The sequence below is a fragment of the Salvelinus alpinus genome, chromosome 32, assembly GCF_045679555.1.
Source record: "Salvelinus alpinus chromosome 32, SLU_Salpinus.1, whole genome shotgun sequence".
NCBI classification, from domain to species: Eukaryota; Metazoa; Chordata; class Actinopteri; order Salmoniformes; family Salmonidae; genus Salvelinus; species Salvelinus alpinus.
The window spans coordinates 7,145,068-7,170,177 of NC_092117.1; the positions used below are offsets into that span (position 1 = coordinate 7,145,068).

Sequence of the window (25,110 nt, forward strand, 5' to 3'; positions counted from 1 at the left end):
GCCTAATTAGGCACATAGGCCTATAGGCCTATTAGCCTACATTCCCGAAATGTCATTAACTTATGCATTTTTGAAATAATGAAACAAGTGTTGAAATAGTAGATAAGTATAGGTAAGTATATGAGACTATATTCATATGTTGATACATAAGCACAAGGAAGGATGCAGCTTTCTACAATGATTGTTGGTTGTTGTCAATGTAAGCGGTCACAATAGTTGTTCAAATGTAATCGGAAACCAACACAGTTTGTTATTTTAATTGCACTGTGACCATTATAGCATGCCAGAACAGGTGACTGAAGGGGCGCTGCCAATGCAAGTGAGGAGTCCCCATCCTTCTCTACGAAATAAATAAATAAACAATGAATCGTCCAGTCTCCTGTGCGCCCAGTCTGGTGCGCCTCATCCCATCTCATGCATGGCTGCCAGTAATGGTCTACTGGGTGTCAGCTTTTATTTGCACGACACAAAGCAAGTGCCAAGGGCTGCTGCATCGACTCCCCGAGCAGACTCGGCCTCTGGATAAAAGCAAGCAAAATGCCCCAGTCGAGCACAGAAACATAGAAATGTTAGGCTGGAAAGAGGAAGTACAGTGGAGAGGGGAGGGACCGAGGGCAGAGTTCCATGGGGCTGCCGCGGCGCTTCGAACTTCTGCACATGGAGCGGGGGAGAGTTGGAAGAACTTCATATTGCAAACTCAAGGAATAGCAGGTAGAGTAACTTTCACGATGCTTGTTAAGTTCAATGTCATTTAAAGTGTTTATTCGTATTTCTAAATAGTAAGAAATGAAAGATCGTTACTCTTTCAAAATGAACTATGTAACAGATTGGAAAACATTGTCCTGACGTCTGGGGCAGGTGCGTGAGCGTGAGCGTCTGAAATCCTGTGACGCGAGTGGTGAATGTAACGGAGTTGACTAAGTCAAGGAAAATGTTAATGTTACATGAATCTTATACAATTTTGATACGCATTATAATTAATATCGAATGTTTTTTCTTTGGAAAATAATGGAATAATGGAATATTTTCCTCCTTTCCCAAGCAAATTTTAGGAGATCACAGGAATTGCTCACATTTATCTTAACCATATCGAAGCAGTAGGCTATATGTCTTGCCATTGACAATTAAGCCTATTAGAATTAGGCTAAATATAAAAACAAAAACAGACATTTCCTTGGTTTCAAAGTTTTCTATAGACTCGTTTCACTTTTCGTGCCAGATTGCCACCTGTTGCAACTGTGCGCATCCAGAATGAATATCTGAAGACTACAAACCATTTTACATCATATCATTCAAGCTGGAGTTCTTATTTCAGAAGTCCACTTTCCATTATTACAAATGAAACCAAGTCAATTTAAATAACATGTATAAAATTGATCTGAACAGTCCTCAATGAGAGCGAAAGGAAATAGGCTATAACTGCGTTGCCGACAGTATGAAAAACGTAATCTGTTTCTATGCCCTTTTCAAAGTTACATGAAAAGACACACACTTCAAAATTCCTTTTCAAGATGCCCAAGACGGTCTGAATTATTGGTTTGTCTGATCCGAACGACATGTGTGTTGATAGTATTGGTGGGCAGGGCTCAAGTATAGCCTACTGTTAACATGTTGTGAAACTGACATTCAACAAGAACACCATAGAATATTCATTTTAAGAGAAGTAATGGGGAAACAACGCCACAATACTTTCCTCACACATTTGTGCGCTGGGACAACATTTTACAAGCTTCAACACGGAATATATTTATTGATTCTTGTTATGTAGAACTATAACCATAAACAATGAAAAAGCCTACTCAAGTCGGCTAAATAATTTGGTTAATATGGAGTAATAAGATATCATATTTTCATTACTGCGTTGTCTAGATTGTCCTCACAAAACTTCAAAAGCAATGCTGATCTTGTTTTAACTTGCTTTTAAAATTGTTGTTAACAGTAGTATTTCCATTTTGTTGACAGTCCAAACTGCCCTACAAATACCAAACGCAGTAAATATGTTTTTTTTTTGTTTTTTTTACTGCAAATCTGATTTCAAAATCTTTTTATGTCTAGACAGACAGCAATTTCTGATATTCCATGATATATTCTAATCAACTGGCTTGTTCTTGTGTCAGGAAACTATATACCACATGAATCAGAAAACACCTTTGGCCGCTAGAACACATCAACATTTTTGACAAAATTCGTAGTTACTGCGTTTTGCCTTTATAGGGCAGCATAGCCTACCTCCTCATTCAGTATTAACATTAAACAAGGTTAGGCTACTCACTTTTTTTTAGGGCAGCCAAACACTTGCATTTCAATTTGATAGCAGGCCTAGGGTATTCTTTTCTCTCTTTTCAAGCAAACCACTGCCACCTCAAAGGTTTCTGTTCTACTGAAAATATGCGATAATAATGTGAAAACTTGGGCGATAGCCTTATTACGGTAGGAATTTGCTGAATCATTTTTTTGAATAAAATGTTTATTCTAAAAACGAATCCAAAATTAAAAACACAGCAACCTGTACAAATGGACTCACCCTCAAGAAAAAAAAAACATGATATATTTAAATGACTATTAGTAAATCAAGCAATGAATTGCAACCCACCCCATAGCACAATGACATTTGATTTATCTGCTTATTCCTATTGAGGAGGGTTGGAATGCTGCAGATACATGTTTGTGGACACACCAGCTTCCTTATTATTAGCATACTGAGGAAGGAGACAGAGAAAGATAGGCAGTTATTTAAATGATTCTCACTGAATACCGGTGTAATGAAGTGTGTCAGATGCAAATGAGAACAATAAGGACACTCCTTTCAATGCCCCTATACTGTAGCCCCTCTAACCCACAATAGGTGCCAAAACATCAGCTTAGTAAGATTATCATCTTTCAAATTATGGCTGCACGTTTCATTAATTGCTAATGAGTATTCTCTCTATAATTTTCAGATTTGAAAAAAAAAATGAAAAAGATGACTGTTTAGAGTGTTCATTATATAATATAGTAGGGCATGTAGTAATGTAGTAGGGCATGTAGTAATGTAGTAGGGCATGGTTCCCCAAATGGTGGTTTGTGACCCACAGGTGGGTCGTTGCTAAGGCACGAGTGAGTTGTTGCACAAACACTGTTTTGTGTAACACGGGAATGAATGAGGTGGGTCTCAATACACACAAAGTAATGAATATTCATTTTTACATCTCAGTATCAAAATATATGAAATGAATCAAGCTGATGACATAATTTTTGGGGGGATAAATTAGCAGCAACAGTCACTGTTCTTAATTTGTTGTCCAAATGAATGATTTTCTCGAGAAACAAATGTACAGGTACAGTCTTGAATCACAGCATATACTTGTAATAGTTTGAGGGGGGAAAAAAACATTTCAATAATAATACCTGATATGATATAATTCTTGTTGGACTTTTCTTAAAAAAAGTTATTAGAAACTTAGCCTAATGTTCTGTATCACCCCTCAGATTGTATTGATTTTCATATGACTGTTTTATTCATTCATATAGGCCCCATATTTTTCACATATGTTTTATGTTGATATTCCTGACATTTAAGGATAAATATGTGTTGCCAAATTATAGTTTACATTATAAAATCCTGTCTGTCGGTTTTTACTTCCTCCCAGTATCCAAAGTTTGCTGTTGTTGTACACGTTGGCTGTTTAACGGTTTGGCTGTTTCAGTCTCCACCCTGCTCCCTGTCGTGTGTTCGCACCCTGCTCTGTACAGCCCTTCCACCCCACCCGCCATCCATCCCTCACACACACACACACACACTCCCTTGAGTTAGGACTGGGGGTGTTGTGAACCCACAACCCTCTTCCTGCCTCTCCTCCCCTTACTGAGTGCACTCAGACCCACTGCCATGACTCTTCCTGCCCTTTGTGAGGCACTTTCAGAAAGCAGGTGTTGCCCTTAGAGCCTCGTTTTGTCATATTTGACTAAAGTGGTGTCATTCTGAAATATTGTCTGAATGAAACCATCCACAAAACACAAAATATATTGAGAATTGTCAACAAGAAATAAACTACAACATAACATATCATTAAGATATCCAACTAATTGGGTTTTGTCACAAACACCTGTGGTTTATAATGAACCAGGAAACAAAACGATGATAAACAAAAAAAATAAATAAATGTAATCTAGCATAACTAAAAGTAATAACAGTGTTACTTTGGGTGAATGTACAGCTTCCTGAATGCCTTAACAACTGTGTTGTGGTTAAACATGGGAATACATTTCTCACTTCTGTGAAAGTCCCCCACCAACACGATCAGTATTTCCCTTCGCACCATTCGCCCAGAAAAAAAGGCACATGAGAATACCACCCCCTCCCGACCTCCAAACTCCAGATGCTAAAGAATGATGGTGCCGGCAGGGCCTCCTAGTCCTGTATCGACACACCAGCATGCAACACCCACTGTGCTCGCTGCGCCAGCATCTTCTGCACCAATGACCTCTGCTCTTCCTACCCCCTCCCCAACCCACCACCACCTCCCCCACTTGGGTCCTGGGTGTTTGTGGGTTGTCGAACCTCTGACTTGACTCGCCTGTCCGCTGAACATGGTGCCTTGCGACCCCAGCAGGGGCTGCTTGGTGGCTTCCCACTATTTGTTCCAAATGTGTGGAGCCATCTGTCAGTAAAACAGGAAGGCCTAGGTTCCCCTTCTCCCTCGGGCTCGCTTCGCTATTTTAGGGAGCTTCACTTCTCCCTGTGTGGCTGGCTGGGCCGGGAAAGCGGCTCCACCAAGGGCCTTCTTGAAGTGGCGGAGCCGAGGCTGAGGCTGTTGTGCCCATCTGCTGCAGGCTTGAGGCGGATGCATTATTAATGGGGCCACGCGCACTGGTGACTCCTCAGATATGCAGCAGGCCCCTGGCCAGGGGATGTGCTCTTCTTCACTAAATTCCCCTCCTCTTGTGCGAGAGAAACTTACTTTGGTGCCCCTTGGCCTTCTCCTTCCTCTATCTCTCTCTATGTCCCCTGGTTCTCTCTCTTTACTTTCGCTCTCTGATACACTCCCTGTCTGTCTTGGTTCCCTCCCCTCTCTATCTCTGTATCCCCCCCCCCCCCCCCCCCTCCATCTCTGTCTCTATCGCTCTCTCGGGATCCCTCTCTTTATTATCTTTCTCTCTCTCCTCTCTCTTTGTTTCTGATTGCGGCGCCTCTCGCACACGTCTTTGCTCGGGTAGTGGCGCGCTCAGCGGTGCATGCTCAGTAAATTAGAGTGAACACGAGCGTCGATCAGCTGGGCCACGACAAACAGCCGTATCCTCAGTGACCTAGGGCCACGGAATTTTCTGCTTAATTTTGCGGCAGTCAGTATGCGTTTTTGGATGATTAGGTGGCAGGAAATTAACAATAAATAACAAATGTGGTCTGAAAGCCCCTCATCACCATAGCCCATCATGCAGGGCCAAGCCACTCTCCCAGCCCATCCTCTCTGTCAGACATGTAATGAAAATGTCTGTAATTCTTTGTAATGTAATGGGACAGCGGTGTGTCTTTCGGTGTGACAAAAGGGATGTTGCCAGGGTGACAGAGTTGTACAGAGAGAGGTCATAGCTTTAGTCCGTTGTGGCTTTTTATAATGTTTTTCTTTCAGCCCTGCTGTGCCGTTGATACAATTTAAACACATCTACATCTCTGTCTCTCTCGCTCCCATTAGAGTACCTGCACCGAATGGAGATGGAGGAGGCACAGGACATGTCTCAGATGCCAGGTAAGAGCCTCTGTTTTCAGACCTCAGAGTGTGAGTTGTACAGAGCCCAAGCTGAGTGGCACAGTCACAGCACATAAAATGGATTATAGATGATTATGGTTCTACCATATGAGCAATAATGAACCATGTTCTGGTGACTAATGGGTGTTTTCTGGTGTTTACCCATGCAGGCAGGGACAGCCCCCCTCCCAATGATGTGTCTGAAGACCAAGATGAGGCCATGCTCGTCCCAGAGGACCTGTCTGCCAGCTCCAATTTGCAACACAACAATAGGGGTGACAAAGGAGGCATGGGTGAGTGACAGTTCATATAAGTCTGTGCCACATATGTTGAAATGTACCACTCCCACATCAGTAGGCCTATAACCAGTTATTACACCTAGACCAGTATAGCCATCAAACCTTCACCTGTGTGCCCCAAAACCGAGCAGTTTCCATAGCAACTTCAGAAATATGTATACCTTCACAAGGACAAAAGTAGTAGTATTGTTCACACTACTTATAATGAAAATAATATGATTTAAAAAGTGCAATTATCATAATATATTAATAAATGTCATATGATGAATACATGCATAATAATACATGCTTGTTACACCTGCCTGCACTAGGCACCCCCTTATTTTTTAAACAGTAAAAGAAACCAAAACTACATTTCATAAAAACAAATGTGTCGGTAACTTAACTATTTTGAGTTAGTAAAATAAAATAAAATGTAACGCTATCCCGACCAGTAGTTACCACATGAACAACAAATCCCTTAGTTCCACTCATTAGTTGCAATCTAGCGCTTAATCAAGCTTAGTTCTTTTGAACATGCAGTCTTGATGCATTTAGGTCATTGGCAGGAACGGTTGGACATTTCTCTCATCCGTCACATGATGTGCAAAACCTTAAGGAATGGCTAATGTGGCCTTGATATGAGGATGTAACTAAATTAAGCCAGGGAATACCATTAGCTGATCTTCAAGTTAATTGAAACTCAGGACATGACTGGCATGTCAGGGGACTCCAGGCAGCATTTACCAGAAGAAGTTTTGGAATTCGATTTTTTTTCCTTCATGAGAACATCTGTGAACCCCCCGCCCCCAGTGCTGCACTACCTGTGTACAAGGTTAACCATATCATGTTGTATACGTAAAAGTACAGTATCTCATACAACCAATATCTACGGTAGGTTTAGGGGACGTGTTAGTGATTGTGATAACTGGGATACACAATTAAGTGTTATTATAATTTGTGGTGTAAAAATGGAACGTCCTTTCGTATTAGCTCCAGATAGCTGTGTGGTGTAGTTTCACCCTTGTACTTCGAGGCTGCATTTAGTCAGAAACAACATGTCGGAGCAGAGGAAACTGAAATAGGATGTGCAAGAGTTTCCTAAGAAGTACTTGCCATCAGGCAGTTTCAACACTCCAGGAGATAAAGTCTTCAGGAGCAGAGCCAAGATCGGAGATCAGCATTGCACATCGCCAGCGCATCGCACCACCACACAGCCAGTGCACCTGCAAAACGCACTCACCGCTTTCACTTCAACTGTCAAGCTTTTAGCTCAGCAGCACACATAAGGGACTCCAACCCTCGCCAGCGTGCCGTAGTTTACGACATGCACCAGGAATTTATTGTAACTGCCCTACTAACCATGAAGTACACATTTATCTTCATCAAAAGTCCCTTAGTCAATGTGAAAACGTCTGTCAGCATTGAGGTGAAATCGTCGTCAAATATCTTGAGGCTTTCACCTCCAGCAGCTGCAGTTCCAATGTTTATCCATCAGCCACCAATTGATTGACTTTCTGAAGCATTACATGGACTATACTTATTTTGTTTATCATAAATGCTCCTTTTTTGTGTGCGAGTTTGCAGTTGAGCTAGCGCTGGAAGAGGAGGCCACAGGTTCAGTCCAGTCAAGCTGTTCTTTCTCCATATGACTGTCTTTGTGGTTGAGCCTATGATTAGTCACTTCACTCGCCGGATTTGACATAATTAAGGGAAAACTGCTCAAATGACTAAAATATTCACAATGGAGACCATGCCATAGGGATTTCAGTCAGACAGTAATTTTTTTTTTACATACCTAAGAAAAATGAATGACAACTGTCAATCAATTTGGGAATGTTGTTACAGACATTATTCCCATATTACATCAGAAATAAAATGTGATCGTGTCTTCTTTGGCGAGTTCGTTTTTTAAGGATGTGTTGTATGATTCCTGACCTCTTTATCTAGTCTTATATTATTTTGAAACACAGGAAGAGGTCCTGAATCAGGAGAGAGGTCTGCAGAAACATAGACAACACTGTGTGTGTGTGTGTGTGTGTGTGTGTGTGTGTGTGTGTGTGTGTGTGTGTGTGTGTGTGTGTGTGTGTGTGTGTGTGTGTGTGTGTGTGTGTGTGTGTGTGTGTGTGTGTGTGTGTGTGTGTGTGTGTGTGTGTGTGTGTGTGTGCGTGCGTGCTCGTGTGTGTGTGCGTGCGCGTGTGTGTGTGCGTGCGCGTGTGTGTGTGTGTGTTTGTAAGTGTTTTGAGTATGTGTTGCTCTGCACTCCTTAAAGATCTAATCACCACTGTGAGAGGAAGTGACTGTTATACTGTATCTATGCAATGCATTGCTGGCTCTCTGATAAACCCCAAATGCATCAGGGAGTTATTATTATCTGTTAGGATCATGTGGTACAAAGGCTATTGGCCTGAAGTGCAGGGCGCAAGCAGGACTGTGTAACTGAGACAAGGAGGCTGCAAGTATAACGGAAGCTCAAGACCTCAAAGCCAGGCTGTTTGTTGCAGTTTTCCATTCACTTTCCAATGCTAACATACTGTAGGTTTGTCCTACACAGCTTCTGTAGTTTCATCCTACACAGCCTTCCCCATACGATTCAAAAAGACCCAAAAGGATTTCCCTTGTGTGGGAAGGACAAGACACATTGTCACAAAAGGTTGCCTTACTGAATTAAATTGTCTGAAAATATTTTTTGTCATTACAGTCACACAGACGCCTATTTTCCTGAATCGGGTCTCAAATGACATGTCACGGGTATGCCTGTCCGGTGACAAAATTTCTCTTTCAGTATGTATGAATAATTAGGGCTATCCAGTCTTCACTACAATCCTGTCTATTTCAGACTGAAGTGGTAAGCTTTTGAGTTCCCGAAAATGCTCGGTTATAGTTTCGTAAGAGTGGGGAAAAGTACACTTTGTTTTTGGTGCTCCTTATCGTAACTGACACACCCAATGGAATTGTGTATCAATATGGCGTCTATGTGGTTTTACACACATGTGGTTGGATCCACAGCGGAGTTAGCACACACTGGGCTCTTTTCATCAGACACTGAGAAAAGCAGCCCCGTTGCAGGAACCTCCAGCAGGCTCTTTTTAACTTCCACACGACACAACTGAGCCATCATCAATGGCTTGTTATCAGTTACCTGTGTTTCCTATTTTTTGCTAGTTCTCTCAGAGTAGATTGTGAGTTTCAGTGTGTGATCTCTTTTGTACCAGTGAATCAAATCAATGACACTGGAGCTGTTACTAAGTATATGGTAGCCTACAATGTTGAAAAGAATGTCTTTAGTTTTATTTTAACTTCCAAGCAAAGTAAATAAGCCTAGGGTTTTGTCACGGAAGGTCTCTGGAAGGATACTTCAGTTTCAGTGGTCTACACCAACCCTCATGTTGTCATTCTGGCCCCTCTAACCCACAGGCTCATAGCTGAGCTAGACAGCATTGACATTGGCAAGGCCGAGGGAACTACTACTGCTGTGCTGCAGCTTCTCAGGGATATATGGGGAAGTTGTGACTAAATTGGGGATGGGAAGAAGGGCTTTTACTTTGTATAATGCTTGGCACACATCCTGATTTACTAGTTTTGGGAAGCAAGTGTCAAATCTCACAGGAAAGGACAAACAAAGAGATAGTGCAATAAACCAACAACAGTGAATCACTAGATCCGACTCTCAATTTCAACACCAGACATTTAAGTCAAATGAACAATACATATTTTACTATGAATAATATAGAACCAAAAAGCAACAGAAAGTCTCAGTGAGATGCTAAAGGGTAACACCATTGCAACAAGAGCACTTTCTGTAAGTGAAATCTTTCTTCTCTCATTACTGTAATCACATGGACGTTTAAAAAGAAAATGGCTGTGTTCATGTTGTAGTCAACAACCCAGTAAACCTCAGGTCTATGATTCTGCCTGACCAGTAGGCCTGCTTGGGGAGATGCAGGCCTTAACTCAGCATCTGTGGTTAGTGATAATATGCTCTTTAAGGTTATCAGTTCCCGGGGTGTTCTCTCTATGTCAGTAGTAATCTGTGCCTTTCTGCTTTCATCTAGCTAACTTCCTTTGTGCCGGGTGTGCGATTTCTATAAGCATATGGTTTGTGTTTCCCTCATCTCGCCTGCTCAGCGGAAAGACATGTAGTGGTCTATGTGTCCACTTGCAAAGACAAGTAACAACAGGCAAACAGACAAAATGTTGTATGGTGAGGGAGGAGCAGTTTTCTTTACAAGGCTGCCATGGATTTACAGTATTTCAGCAGTTAGCATAACATAACTAATTCTAACGTTATTTGGTCTTTGGTCTGTCCACTATCACCAAGGTGGTGCTTAATTGTATTATTTGAGTAGTTAGCATAGTGCTGTATACCAAAGGCTGATTTGATCCAGTATCACCAAGATGGTATTCAGTTAATACTGAAGTTTCATCTGAGAGCAACAAAAAGTCAAAAAGAGTTCACACAAGTTGCCTTTCCTATCTCACTGGATGAATCATGCATTATGGGAGCTTGTTCCCTAGGAGTGTCAGTGAAAACAAGCGTCCCACAAAAGACTGTTTCAGTTTTACACTGTTTTACAATTCCTCGTCTGTGCTTCCCTTTCTGTCACTTCTCCATAATGATTGGTATTTCGGTTAGGTAGACCCTGTTTCTGAAGCTTCTCCTTTTTCCCTATAGATTCCTACATTTCATTATTGCCGCTCCTTCCTCTTCGGGTGTACAAACAAGTTAGACACATGAGGAAATCAACCGACATGACATGCAAATCACAGGCTAATAGTTGAGGGATTGTTTAAGTGGTTAAAAGTAAAGTCCAACAAATTGAGGAACCAGTCACTTGACCTGATATCCCTCCAATACTCAATCAGATGCCTGTCGTCACATTTCCTTTACATCCGATACTTTTTAATAGTTGTGCTTATTGAGATGGTAGATGTTGATTCAATTAAGGTTGAACAAAATATTTGTGCAAATGGATTGTCATGCCATAGTCTGGTTCCAAAGTTAGTGAAAACAACAGTTCCCACTGGACAAAAAACTGGTCGAATCAACGTTGTTTCCACGTCGTTTCAACCAAAAATTGAATGTGAGGATATTGAATCAATGTGGAAAACTAATTGAATTCGCAAAAAGTTAGCAACGTAAGGGCGTTTCATCTTTTTTTCACCCAACTTTTAACCTAAATCCAATGACATGGTGAATTTCTTTGTTGATTTCACGTTGAATTCATGTTAGTTGACAATTAAACCAAATGTAAATCAAAACTAGATGTTACCAGTGGGTTATATCTATAAATCAAACATTCATTGTGTTACACTTAGAATGCAAGCGTTTTTGGATTATCGTTTACATTTTTTTACATGTATTATTTCTCCCTTACTTGTTTGGTGTGCGAGTGTTAGTGTGTGTGTGTGTTTGTTTACCGTAGTTTGTTGGACTGGTTTACACCGCTGCCGTCCCTTGTTTCACACAGCTTCCTGTGTCTCTGTTTCCTGTTTATCTTGCTGTCATTTTCACAGAAGTGTGATGATGAGAGATGCAGTATGAGTTTCCCTATTTCCTGTAGCGAAAAGTAAAAAAAAAATCCATCTGTTATGTTTGATCTGGAGCACTGATCACAAGAACCCACTGCATGAGTTCACCAAATTTGTTTCAAAGTTTTGTCCTAGTGTGCTCAGCCAATCAAGTTGAATTGAGGATAGCTGCACAGAAAGTGTTGATTTACATGCTCTCACTCTGCAATGAACTTTTGCTATCAGTACGTTCATTGGGGGTGAGGCATACCATCACCGATACATATTCATAGACTAAAACAACCATTCAAGTAGAGGGAGAAACAGACACATGCCCTTAAACTAATAGTCACATATTGACCCATAGACAGTCAAAGATTTACATGTACTCAAATAGTAACATAGTAATGTACTCATATTTCTACACAGTAATGTAGGCTATAGTCCCCCAAAAACATGCTCCTATTCTAAACAGTGGCCCACTGCCCTCTTTTCCAGCCTGTAACATTAAAGTTGAGGCTCGCAGTGACGAGGAGAATGGGCTCGCCTTTGACATGATGATGAATGGCGAGGAGGAGGAGGAGTGTGCGGAAGACTTGCGCGTGCTCGATGCCTCGGGGGCCAAAGTGAACGGCTCCCATGCAGGCGGCCCCGGCAGCAAGGGCCCCTACTCCTCGGCCGGGGGTATTCGCCTGCCCAACGGGAAGCTCAAGTGTGATATCTGTGGGATAGTTTGCATTGGCCCCAATGTGCTGATGGTGCACAAGCGAAGCCACACTGGTAAGCCATCTGCGACACCCATCGCCCTTACTTTGCACCCACGCTCACTGGTAGGTAGCCTTACAGAGAGGTCATGTGTATGTGGAGAGGAGAAGCTGAGATGGATTCTGTCAGTGTCGTTATCTCCACTTCAGACACTGAGAGCAGTAGACAGAGCACAGTTAGGGTAAATCTTTGTTCAAATGTTTTATTCCAAAGTTGTCCACAAAGCATAAGCTACAACACAAGTAATTGGGTTTTGACACTATTTTACAGAAATGAATTACATGCTTATCACCTAATAAGTATGTTTTTGTATATTGGAGAACTAAGCACCACTAAGTAGGATACCATGGTACAGTGCTAGGTATCCACCAATTGTGTTGAATTCTGTAAGAAAAGCACCAGGAGGGGATAACTGTTACCATGCACTTTCTCAGTAAGTGAGGTGCAATGAAGCAGTTGAATACTTGTTTTGTAGAAGTTATTGCTTTACCAATAGGAGTTAATTGATGATGGAAGAGCTTAACATGAGGAGATCCATTCCATTTAGTTGATGTGGATAATATAGAGCTTTCATTGGTTTGTAGTGGTCAAATGGGTTTCGGAGGTGTATTTTCACATAGTTACTGTGCTACAGTCAATATATTGGTCTGTAATGTTGTAAACAGGAGTTTTAGAGTCAAATATGGAAGTATTAGTCAAGTATGTCATGTGTCATGTGTAGTATCTAGATATTCTGTATGAGTGACTTTTGGGTAACTCCTTCTCTGAGTGTCCTTTTAAATTATTTCAAGAGAGAAAATGCTTGTGGTCTATTGGTTGTGTGATAAAATAAAAAAGTTAAATGAACTTAGTCCCTAAACATGACCTTAAATCACAGTTGAAAAACAGGATATCAGCAGCAATTAAAAGGAATCTCCACAAAATGGCAATTATCCAAGTATTACAACTTTTTCAAAATTCAAAATTGATATTCTATTGAAATGAACCCAAACCAGTGGGGGGGAACACTTTTTAAAAAGGCACTTAACTGCCAAGCTTTAGAAACTAATGAAACCCAAAATGGAAGAAAGGAACACTAGACCAAATGTAAATGCAAAAGAACGTATAATAAAATATATAATGAAGTGCCTCCTATTTAAATAGAAAATATTCTGTGGTGAGTCTGCTCCTGAAATGCATTTTTAATGAGTTTCCTTTTTTCTATATTTTTGCTGCTTCACTGGTGAGTCTTATTTTATGGGGCCTTTTGAAGAAAAGAAAAAAAAAGCCATATTAAAACCTTCTCACAGAATGCCACAACACGCGGAGAGGATGGATATTGGTTTATTCCAGAACCACTGATCAGGAAGACTGGCTCTCAACACAAAGTGTTTCCTTCGCTTTATTCAAATTAGCTTGAATTTGCATTGTGATGGGCCGCTCTTATTTTAGAGCCAAAGAAGAGGGGAAAAAATTAGATTTTCAGATCAAATTGACCCAGGCACTGGTGCATTACGAAACTGGCAGCCTTAGTCTGAAAGGCTCTTGTTCGATCAGAGTGGTAGTCGGCTCTGAGGTGCAGGGCCAGGGAGAGCACGGAGGAATGGAGTGTCACTCCGCTTTCAAACCCTCCTAGGCTGGTTGATTGGGTTGTGCTCCGAGTTCCTCCATCATCCACTGTGTTCAAGTACTTGGGAGTCTTTTAGTACAGTGACCCCGAATTCACATCCACAGTGGCTCTATTTGGGATGCTTTAGTTCCTGCATCCACATAGCAACATTCAGACAATGGCTTTATACCTAGCCTATTATTGTCTGAGGAGAGGCTGTTCTCGTTGAGCTGAGCTGACATTGGTGTATCTCAAAGCAAACTAGAAACTCCCAATGGTTGATAAACTGATACAAACTACAAATTGGTCCATCTCCTGCTGTAGGATGACAAAAAAGAAAGCCCATTCATACATTCCCCACACACTGTCAACACTCTGCATTAACCCTCGTTTATCTAAAACATATATCATTCCATTCACATAGGTCTACTCTTACAAATAAAACACTAATTTGCTATATTATTGTAATTTTGTGTCTGCGCTCACAACACAAGATTTTGCTGAAAATGTTCCTATTTAATGTTAACGTCTACATGATAGTATCTACATAACTTACAGATGCCTATACTCCAGGTGTGTGTTTGTGAGATTACAAAAGTGTGCTTGCGAGGGAAAAATATCCAAACACTCATTTGCAATCTGCCAATTACATTTAAAGCGTTGATACTGTAGATGAGTGGCAGCTGTACCCGTGTGATGGCCCTCACAGCGTGCTGGTGTGGTGTTTCTTGTCCTCAGGAGAACGTCCGTTCCAGTGCAGCCAGTGTGGTGCTTCTTTCACCCAGAAAGGCAACCTACTGCGCCACATCAAGCTCCACTCAGGAGAGAAGCCCTTCAAGTGTCACCTGTGCAACTACGCCTGTCGCAGGAGGGACGCCCTCAGCGGTCACCTGCGCACCCACTCCGGTGAGTTAGGAGGGCAGGAGTAGTGGTCAGTGTGCTGTGGAAATGGGCTGTGTTCATTAGGGCATGCATTTTTAAAACCATTTTGCAACAGAAAATGAAAATGAATTTCTCTTATTGGACAAGTCAATGTAGTCCCTCCCTGTTTCAGTCAGTTTTCTTCCGTTTGGGGCCAAATTAACACGACCGTGGTAATTACCAGGTGGAATTGTGAGGGAACACCTACAGTGTACTCTGTGAGATGGATATCTTGTCTTATTGTGAAGTGGGAGCCATATCTGTCAACTGCAAATAAATTATTGTAAAACCATTACATTTATCATGTGAATGAAACATGTGACTGGGTCTATTGGAGAATGAAAAACAATCCCATTATATTTAGCAAAATACAACATACAGTATACACCACTCACAATATGGACAGTACTATGGACCGCTCACATGCACTTGAATATCCGCTCTCAATGTAATTGCTGTCAGTGCTCACCGCTCTAGCAATGTCACATCTTACAGTTGGAAAACCCCACAAATGTGCCTACTGTGGGCGGAGCTACAAGCAGCGTAGCTCTCTGGAGGAACACAAGGAGCGGTGTCACAACTATCTCCAGTGTATGGGGCTGCAGAACAGCATCTATACAGGTTAGTGTCTGTTTCTCACCTCCACCCACACTGGTTGACCTACTGTGCACTGTAGTTTACTCAGGACTCTCTCTGGTAGCAACATTAATGAACCAACAATGTTGCAATTACAACAATACTCCCAACAGGTCAGGACAACATTTTATGACATTTATCTGCACAATAAATGCTGTATCTCTATCAGTAAGGCTTCCATGATGTATTGGACAAGGGCTTTTGGCTGTTTCTGGCTGACTCATACCCAGTTATTCTAAAGGGGGAAAACACTTTATTCAGTAAAGAAATGTGGTAAAATAGAGTGGAAGCTTATTTTCTTGGATGCCGGATAGTTCTTTAAGTTTTACTACTTCATTCTGTGAATCAACGAACCATAAATAAGAGTCTGACGTCTTTTCCCTTGTAATCTTTTCAGTTCATGTTTTGTAAAAAATGAATGGACAGTTCTGCTTAAATCTAATAATAATTTCCTGAATGTGGAACACGGCTTAAAGTTAAATATAGTAAGATAATGTGGCTTTTGCTCACGTTAAAATACCTCTTATACAAATGATCCATTGAAGGTGGATGTAAATGTAACCTACTGATCTGACAACATTAGGAAGTGGGCCGAGAGAGCAGAGGTCTGTATTATTATAAGAGGAAATTATGAGACAGGTTGATCACTCTCCTTTGCTTAGTCAGTGCGTGCCTTCAGAAAGTATTCACACTCCTTGAATTTTTTCACATTTTGTTGTTTTACAGCCTGAATTTAAAATGGATTAAATTGAGATTTTGTGTCACTGGCCTACACACAATACCCATAATGTCAAAGTGGACATTTTAGAAATGTTTACAAATAAAAAATGAGAAGCAGAAATGTCTTGAGTCAATCATTTGGAAGGTGTATCAATACACCCAGTCGCTACAAAGATACAGGCATCCTTCCTAACTCAGTTGCCGGAGAAGAAGGAAACCGCTCAGGGCCAATGGTGACTTTGAAACAGTTACAGAGTTTAATGGCTGTGATATACTATTCTTCAGATATACAATTCGACATATTCTATACAGATACTGTCCATATTATCTATACATCCCATCACACAGACATATACAATGCATTCGTAAAATATTCAGACCCCTTAACTTTTTTATTTTTTATTCTAAAATTGATTAAATTAATGTTTTTCCTCATCAATCTACAAACAGTACCCCATAATGACAAAGTGAAACCTTCTTTTTTTGTAAATGTATTAAAAATTAAAAACAGAAATACCTTATTTACATAAGAATTCAAACCCTTTGCTACGAGACTTCAAAATTGAGCTCAGGTGCATCCTGTTTCCATTGATCATCCTTGAGATATTTCTACAACTTGATTGGAGTCCATTTGTGGTCAATTCAATTGATTGGACACGATTTGGAAAGGCACACACACCTGTCTATATAAGGTCCCACATTTGACAATGCATGTAAGAACAAAAACCAAGCCATGGGGTTCGAAGGAATTGTCCGTAGAGCTCTGAGAGGATTGTGTCGAGGCACAGATCTAGGGAAGGGTACCAAAAAATGTCTGCAGTATTGAAGGTCCCAAGAACACAGTGGCCTCCATGATTCTTAAATGGAAGAAGTTTGGAAACACCAAGACTCTTCCTAGAGCTGGCCGCACGGCCAAACTGAGCAATAGGGGGAGAAGGGCCCTGGTCGGGGAGTTTACCAAGAACCTGATGGTCACTCTGACAGAGCTCCAGAGTTCCTTTGTGGAGAAGGGAGAACCTTCCAGAAGGACAACCATCTCTGCAGCACTCCACCAATCAGGCCTTTATGGTAGATTGGCCAGATGGAAGCCACTCCTCAGTAAAAGGCACATGACAGTCTGTTTGGAGTTTCCCAAAAAGCACCTAAAGGACTCCCAGACCATGAGAAACAAGATTCTCTGGCCTGATGAAACCAAGATTGAACTCTTTGACCTGAATGCCAAGCGTCATATCTGGAGTAAACTTGGCACCATCCCCACGGTGAAGCATGGTGGAGGCAGCATCATGCTGTGGGGATGTTTTTCAGCGGCAGGGACTGGGAGACTAGTCAGGATAGAGGGAAAGATGAACGGAGCAAAGTACAGTGAGATCCTTGATGAAGGATCGAACCCAATCGAACATCTCTGACCTGAGACCTGAAAATAGCTAGGCAGCGACGCTCCCCATCCAACCTGACAGAGCTTGAGAGGATCTGCAGAGAAGAATGGGTGAAACTCCCCAAATCAAATCAAATTGTATTAGTCACATGCGCCGAATACAACAGTGAAATGCTTACTTACGAGCCCCTAACCGACAGTGCAGTTTCAAAAAATACGGATAAGAATAAGAGATAAAAGTAACAAGTAATTGAAGAGGAGCAGTAAAAAATAACAATATATACAGGGGGTGCCAGTACAGAGACAAATACAGGAGTGCCAAGCTTGTAGCGTCATAACGAAGAAAACTCAAGGTTGTAATCGCTGCCAAAGGTGCTTCAACAAAGTACTGAGTAAAGGTTCTGAATACTTATGTAAATGTGATATTTCAGTTTTTTATTATGGGGTATTGGCTTTGTCATTATGGGGTATTGTGTGTAGATTGATGAGGACATTTTTTTATTTAATCAATTTTAGATGAAGCTGTAACATAACAAAATGTGGGAAAAGTAAAGAGGTCTGAATACTTTCCGAATGCAATATTTATATACAGTATATACAGTACCAGTCAAAAGTTTGGACACACCTACTCATTCCGGGGTTTTTCTTTATTTTTACTATTTTATACATTGTAGAATAATAGTGAAGACATCAACACTATGAAATAACACATATGGAAACATGTAGTAACCAAAAAACTGTTAAACAAACCTAAATATATTTTAGATTTTAGAATCTTCAAAGTAGCCACCCTTTGCCTTGATGACAGCTTTGCACACTCTTGGCATTCTCTCAACCAGCTTCATGAGGTAGTCACCTGGAATGCATTTCAATTAACAGGTGTGCTTTGTTAAAAGTTAATTTGTGGAATTTAATTTCTTCTTAATGCGTTTTATCAGTTGTGTTGTGACAAGGTAGGGGTGGTATACAGAAGATAGCCATATTTGGTAAATGACCAAGACCATATTATGGCAAGAACAGCTCAACCCTGGAATGAGTAGGTGTATCCAAACTTTTGACTGGTACTGTATATATATTTATACTCTTACTTTTTAGATTTGTGTGTATGGTTGTGTATTAGATATTACTGAACTATTGGATCTATGAACACAAGCATTTTGCTAACCCCCGAAATAACATCTGCTAGATATGTGTATGCGACCAATAAAATTAGATTTGATAGGAGAAAAGAGAGGATGGACTAACAACATTGTAGTTATGCCACAATACTAACCTAAATGACAGAGTGAAAAGATGGAAGCCTGTACAAAATAAAAATATTCCAAAACATGCATTCTGTTTGCAATAAGGCATTAAAGTAAAACAAAAAAATGTGGCAAATAAATCAACTTTATGTCCTAAATATACAAAGCTTTATGTTTGGGGCAAATCCAACACATTATATCACTGAGTACCACTCTTCAAATGTTCAAACATTGTGGTGGCAGCATCAGGTTATGGGTATGCTTGTCATCTGCAAGGGAGGTTTTAAGGATGAAAATAAACGGATAAGAGCTAAGCACAGGCAAAATCCCAGAGGAAAACCTGGATTAGTCTGCTTTCCAACAGACACTGGGAGACAAATTCACCTTTCAGCAGGACAATAACCTAAAAGGCCAAATATACACTGGAGTTGTTTACCAAGGTGACAATGAATGTTCCTGAGTGACCTAGTTACATTTTTGACTGAAATCGGCTTGAAAATCCACAGCAAGACTTGAAAATGTCTGTCTAGCAATGATCAACAACCAACTTGACAGAGCTTTAAGAATTTTTATAAGTTGTAAATATTGTAGGAACCAGGTGTGCAAAGCTCTTAGAGACTGACCCAGAAAGACTCAAAGCTGTAATTGCTGCCAAATGTGATTCTAACATGTGTTGACTCAAGGGTGTGAATACTTACAGTTGAAGTCGGAAGTTTACATACACCTTAGCCAAATACATTTAAACTCAGTTTTTCACAATTCCTGAAACTTAATCCTAGAAAAACTCCCTGTCTTAGGTCAGTAAGGATCACCACTTTATTTTAAGAATGTGAAATGTCAGAATAATAGTAGAGAGAAGGATTTATTTAAGCTTTTATTTCTTTCATCATATTCCCAGTGGGTCAGAAGTTTACATACACTCAATTCGGATTTGGTAGCATTGCCTTTAAATGGTTTAACTTGGGTCATACGTTTTGGGTAACCTTCCACAAGCTTCCCACAATAAGTTGGGTGAATTTTGTCCCATTCCTCCCGACAGAGCTGGTGTAACTGAGTCAGGTTTGTAGGCCTCCTTGCTCGTACACACTTTTTCAGTCCTGCCCACACATTTTCTATAGGATTGAGGTCAGGGCTTTGTGATGGCCACTCCAATACCTTGCCTTTGTTGTCCTTAAGCTATTTTGCCACAACTTTGGAAGTATGCTTGCGGTCATTGTCCATTTGGAAGACCCATTTGTGACCAAGCTTTAACTTCCTGACTGATTTCTTGAGATGTTGCTTCAATACATCCACATAATTTTCCATCCTCATGATACCATCTATTTTGTGAAGTGCATCAGTCCCTCCTGCAGCAAAGCACCCCCACAACTTGATGCTGTCACCCCCGTGCTTCACGGTTGGGATGGTGTTCTTCGGCTTGCAAGCGTCCCCCTTTTTCCTCCAAACATAACAATCGTTATTATGGCCAAACAGTTCTATTTTTGTTTCAGCAGACCAGAGGACATTTCTCCAAAAAGTACCATCTTTGTCCCCATGTGCAGATGCAAACCGTAGTCTGGCTTTTTTATGGCGGTTTTGGAGCTGTGGCTTCTTCCTTGCTGAGCGGCCTTTCAGGTTATGTCTATATAGGACTCGTTTTACTGTGGATATAGATACTTTTGTACCTGTTTCCTCCAGCATCTTCACAAGGTCCTTTTCTGTTGTTCTGGGATTGATTTGAACTTTTCGCACCGAAGTACGTTCATCTCTAGGAGACAAAACGCGTCTCCTTCCTGAGCGGTATGACGGCTGCGTGGTCCCATGGTGTTTATACTTGCGTACTATTGTTTGTACAGATGAACGTGGTCCTTTCAGGCATTTGGAAATTGCTCCCAAGGATGAACCAGACTTGTGGAGGTCTACAATTTTTCTAATGATGTTTTAGCTGATTTATTTTGATTTTCCCATGATGTCAAGCAAAGAGGTACTGATGTTGAAGGTAGGCCTTGAAATACATCCACAGGTACACCTCCAATTGACTCAAATGATGTCAATTAGCCTATCAGAAGCTTCTAAAGCCATGACGTCATTTTCTGGAATTTAAGCTGTTTAAAGGCACAGTCAACTTAACTTAGTGTATGTGAATTTCTGACCCACTGGAATTGTGATACAGTGAATTATAAGTGAAATAATCTGTCTGTAAACAATTGTTGGGAAAATTACTTGTGTCATGCACAAAGTAGATGTCCTAACCGACTTGCCAAAACTATAGTTTGTTAACAAGAAATGTGTGTAGTGGTTGAAAAACGAGTTTTAATTGCTCCAACCTAAGTGTATGTAAACTTCCAACTTCAACTGTATGTAAATTTGATATTTCTGTATTTAATTTTCAATACATTTGCAAGAAATTCACTTTGTCATTATGGGTTATTCTGTGTAGATGGGTGAGATTAAAAAAAATCGATATAATACATTTTGAATTCAGGCTGTAACACAACAAAATGTTTGAATAAGTCAAGGGGGATAGATACTTTCTGAAGGCACTGCATTCCAAGTCTCTCAATAAAAGCATCCTGTAAGAAATCTACTTTCAGGGATGCTTAAGCCAATATTAGCAAGATCCTGTTATACAATAATCCTACATTTGATCGGGACAGATTTTACTACTTTGATTCTGAAACCTACTTTTCTATCTTGCTTTCCAGTAGTAAAGGAAGAAAGCAACCAGAATGAGCAGAGTGAAGACTTAAGCCAGACGGGATCTGAGAGAGTCTTGGTGCTAGAAAGACTAGCTAATAATGTAGCCAAACGTAAGAGCACTATGCCACAGAAGTTTGTAGGTAAGGGATAAAGTCTGCTTCCTTTGTATACCCAACAAACATTGCTTTAACTGCAAAGCACACGACTTAGGTTCCAAACGTGAGAATTGCGTATTTCAGTTTGATGCATTCTGATTTGTCACGATTGCCCTGCAGAATATGCTATTTAATAAAACAACACATATTCAGTATGATCACCCTTGTGCCTGGAATCTGTTATCATTATAACAATGTTTGAGCTTTATTTAAATTGATCAAACATAATATTTCCATTGAATTCAACTTGATTCTAAGGCTTTGTGTGTTATACATTTATTTGAAGATGACTCTTACTTAAATTAAAATAAATATATTAATAAGAATATATTGACAAAACATGTAAAAAATTACAACAAATAAAACAAAGTAATCAGCCATGAGACACTAAGGGGAACAATGTAAAGAATGGAATACTCGAAATAAGGAGAATCACCAATCAATATCAGTAAAATTGTGACCAATACATTTTGGGGTGGCAGGTAGCTTAGTGGTTAGAGAATTGGACTAGTAACCGAAAGGTTGCAAGATCGAATCCCCGAGCTGACAAGGTAAAAATCTGTCGTTCTGCCCCTGAACAAGGCAGTTAACCCACTGTTCCTAGGCCGTCATTGAAAATAAGAATTTGTTCTAAACTGACTTGCTTAGTTAAATAAAGCTAAAAAAATGTAGAACTACAGAGAAACATTAGTGTTTGATATGAGGGATCTGAGGATTTTATATTTGAATTGTAACATTGGTAATTCATCTGTTTTCCCTCTCTAATCCTCAGGTGGGAAGCGTCTCTCCGAACTCTCCTTCGAGGGCAACCCCGGGGAACTGATGCAGCCTCATGTCATCGACCAGGCCATCAACAGCGCCATCAGCTACCTGGGTGCCGAGTCTCTGCGACCTCTCATCCAGACCTCCCCAACCTCCTCTGACGTGGGGGTCATTGGCTCCATGTACCCCCTCCACAAGCCGCCTGTAGAGGGCCAAGGGGCGGGGGGCCACAGCCTGTCAGCCAAGGACAGCGCAGCTGAGAACTTGCTGCTGCTCGCCAAGTCCAAATCAGCCTCCAGCGAGAGGGACGGCTCCCCCAACCACAGTGGCCAGGATTCCACTGACACGGAGAGCAACAATGAAGAGAGGGCAGGTGGCGGGGCATCGGGCCTCATCTACCTGAACAACCACATCACGCCTGCGGTACGTAATGGAGTGCTGCCCCTGGCGAAGGAGGAGCAGCAGCGGCAGTACGAGGCCATGCGGGCCAGCATCGAGATGGCCTCAGAGGGGTTCAAGGTGCTGAGTGGAGAGGGGGAGCAGTTGAGGGCATATTGCTGTGAACACTGCCGCATCCTCTTCCTAGACCACGTGATGTACACCATCCACATGGGCTGCCACGGCTTCCGAGACCCCTTTGAGTGTAACCTCTGTGGCCACCGCAGTCAGGACCGTTACGAGTTTTCCTCACACATGACCCGAGGGGAGCATTGCTACTGAGTGGCCCACTGAACACACACTACCACATGAACACACACACGCACACACAGACACACACCCACACACACTTGGTCTATGAAAGTGGCGATTTTTATACGTTGTCAAGAAATTGCATGTTTGAAAAACAAAGAACAAGACTAGTTTATGTTAATTTCACATGTTCAGGAGAAAAAGGGAAACGATTCCTCCATCTGCTTTTTAGAAAACAAAAGGTGTTAAAATAACTGTTCAGTGAACAAAACAAACAACTTTAGAAATGATTGTGCCTCAGCAGTAAGTATTATGTGTCACATACTGTATAGTTTTAAGTCACTGATCTAGCCTTTGATGTCTGTATACATTAAATAAATGTCTGTTTTCTGATAGCCTACCTGGAGGAATATCTGATAGCCTACCTGGAGGAATATCTGATAGCCTACCTGGAGGAATATCTGATAGCCTACCTGGAGGAATATCTGATAGCCTACCTGGAGAAATATCTGTATACTTTGTCCTAAAGAACACAATCATCCAATAAAGTTGGCTTTTAAATGGCAAGGTATTGCTTGACATTTACGTAAGGGATAATCAACAAGGGGCTATGCGTTCTATGGAAAATAATGAATGGTGTGTTCCACAACGCGGTAGAGGAGTGGAACTAAACCTTCCACTGAGTTGCATTATTATCCAGAGAACGCATAGAGCACCAAGTTGAATATCTCTTTTATACCATGGCTATAATTTAGCACATTTGCCACAAGAAATGTGTTACTTTGCAGGTATAAATGTGTTCAACATTCACTGTAGAGTTTACTACAACTAAAGTAGTTGCTGTGGTAACTAAACAAACAGACTTTTTAAATTTAACCAGGCAAGTCAGTTAAGAACCAACTCTTATTTACAATGACGGCCTACACCGACCAAACCCAAACTACACTGGGCCAATTGTGCACCACCCTATGGGACTCCCAATCACGGCCGGTTGTGATACAGCCTGGTTTCGAACCAGGGTGTCTGTAATAATGCCTCTAGCACTGAGATGCAGTGCCTTAGACCGCTGCACCACTCGGGAGCCCATGATTGTAAAGCTAACCAAACCATCAGTCCTAGCTTGCTATTATGAAAATCGGATTCAACAATACCAATATTGTTTTCAATTTGACTTTTGCTTTCAAAATGAGCTCAAACAAAACATGCAAGAATGAGCTATAGAATGAACTAAGCACTATAAGCAATATACCGTGCATTATTTAACCAATAACAAAAGAAACACACCTGAGAGGGTGTTATATATGGCCAATATACCACAACCCCCGAGGTGCCTTATTGCTATTATAAACTGGTTACCAACGTAATTAGAACAGTAACAATAATTATTTGGTCATACCCGTGATGTACCACGGCTTTCAGTCAATGAGCATTCAGGGCTCGAACCACCCAGTTTATAAAGGCAATTATAAACTGGGTGGTTCGAATGTTGATTGGCTGACAGCTGTGGTATATCAGCCTGTATACCACGGGTATGACAAAAACATTTATATTTACTGCTCTCATTACGTTTGTGATATATGGCCAATATACTGTACCACGGCTAAGGGCTGTATCCAGGCACCCCGTGTTGCGTCGTGGTTCAGAACAGCCCTTAGCCGTGGTATATTGGCCATATACTGTACCACACCCCCTCTGGCCTTATTGCTTAAATAATGCACGCTCTAGAATGCCCTTCAAGCCAGTCAGAAATGAGAATTCAACAATTCCATGGTATAAAGTTTTTTATACATTATTTATGCTGTGTACACATGCATGTGTTTCTTTTTGTAATTTATTAGTTGGTGTTAGGGTTTCCTATGTTTGATTTGTTCAGTTCAAACATTCCCTACCATTAATCAAATGTGATAGATGGATTTGAGTTGAATAAATGAATGACTGAACTCGAGTGTTATTTACTGAAATATATTTTTGTTTGATATAAAGTATGGATGGTATTCAGTTTTGTCCCAGCTTTTTACCTCGGTGGCAGATAAAATGTTACTCTCAATTTGAACTGAACT

The 25,110-nt window shown here is 40.9% G+C and overlaps 1 protein-coding gene across 7 annotated transcripts; it reads left to right on the forward strand.

Annotated features, from left to right (window-relative positions):
- Positions 1-400: 400 nt before the first annotated feature.
- Positions 401-24,990, forward strand: LOC139562286 (DNA-binding protein Ikaros-like). 7 transcript variants are annotated; one of them, XM_071379854.1, is made up of 8 exons: positions 403-711; positions 5,673-5,726; positions 5,897-6,019; positions 12,014-12,295; positions 14,607-14,774; positions 15,285-15,410; positions 21,452-21,583; positions 22,371-24,990. In XM_071379854.1, the coding sequence occupies exons 1-8, from the start codon at positions 432-434 to the stop codon at positions 23,078-23,080; spliced, it is 1,875 nt and encodes a 624-aa protein (XP_071235955.1). In that variant the 5' UTR covers positions 403-431; the 3' UTR covers positions 23,081-24,990. The 7 variants fall into 7 exon arrangements, with proteins under 7 accessions (XP_071235957.1, XP_071235955.1, XP_071235954.1 ...); XM_071379853.1 differs by having other exon boundaries at positions 404-711; positions 21,449-21,583; XM_071379855.1 differs by lacking the exon at positions 21,452-21,583 and having other exon boundaries at positions 414-711.
- Positions 24,991-25,110: the final 120 nt, after the last annotated feature.

What these genes read in the sequence shown, in the direction of transcription:
- LOC139562286 (XM_071379853.1), top strand. Translation starts at nt 432, where the DNA reads ATGGTCTACTGGGTGTCAGCTTTTATTTGCACGACACAAAGCAAGTGC. An exon ending in GCAAACTCAAGGAATAGCAG is followed by an intron (nt 712 to 5,672) that starts GTAGAGTAACTT and finishes CGCTCCCATTAG; the next exon opens with AGTACCTGCACCGAATGGAG. An exon ending in GCACAAGCGAAGCCACACTG is followed by an intron (nt 12,296 to 14,606) that starts GTAAGCCATCTG and finishes TCTTGTCCTCAG; the next exon opens with GAGAACGTCCGTTCCAGTGC.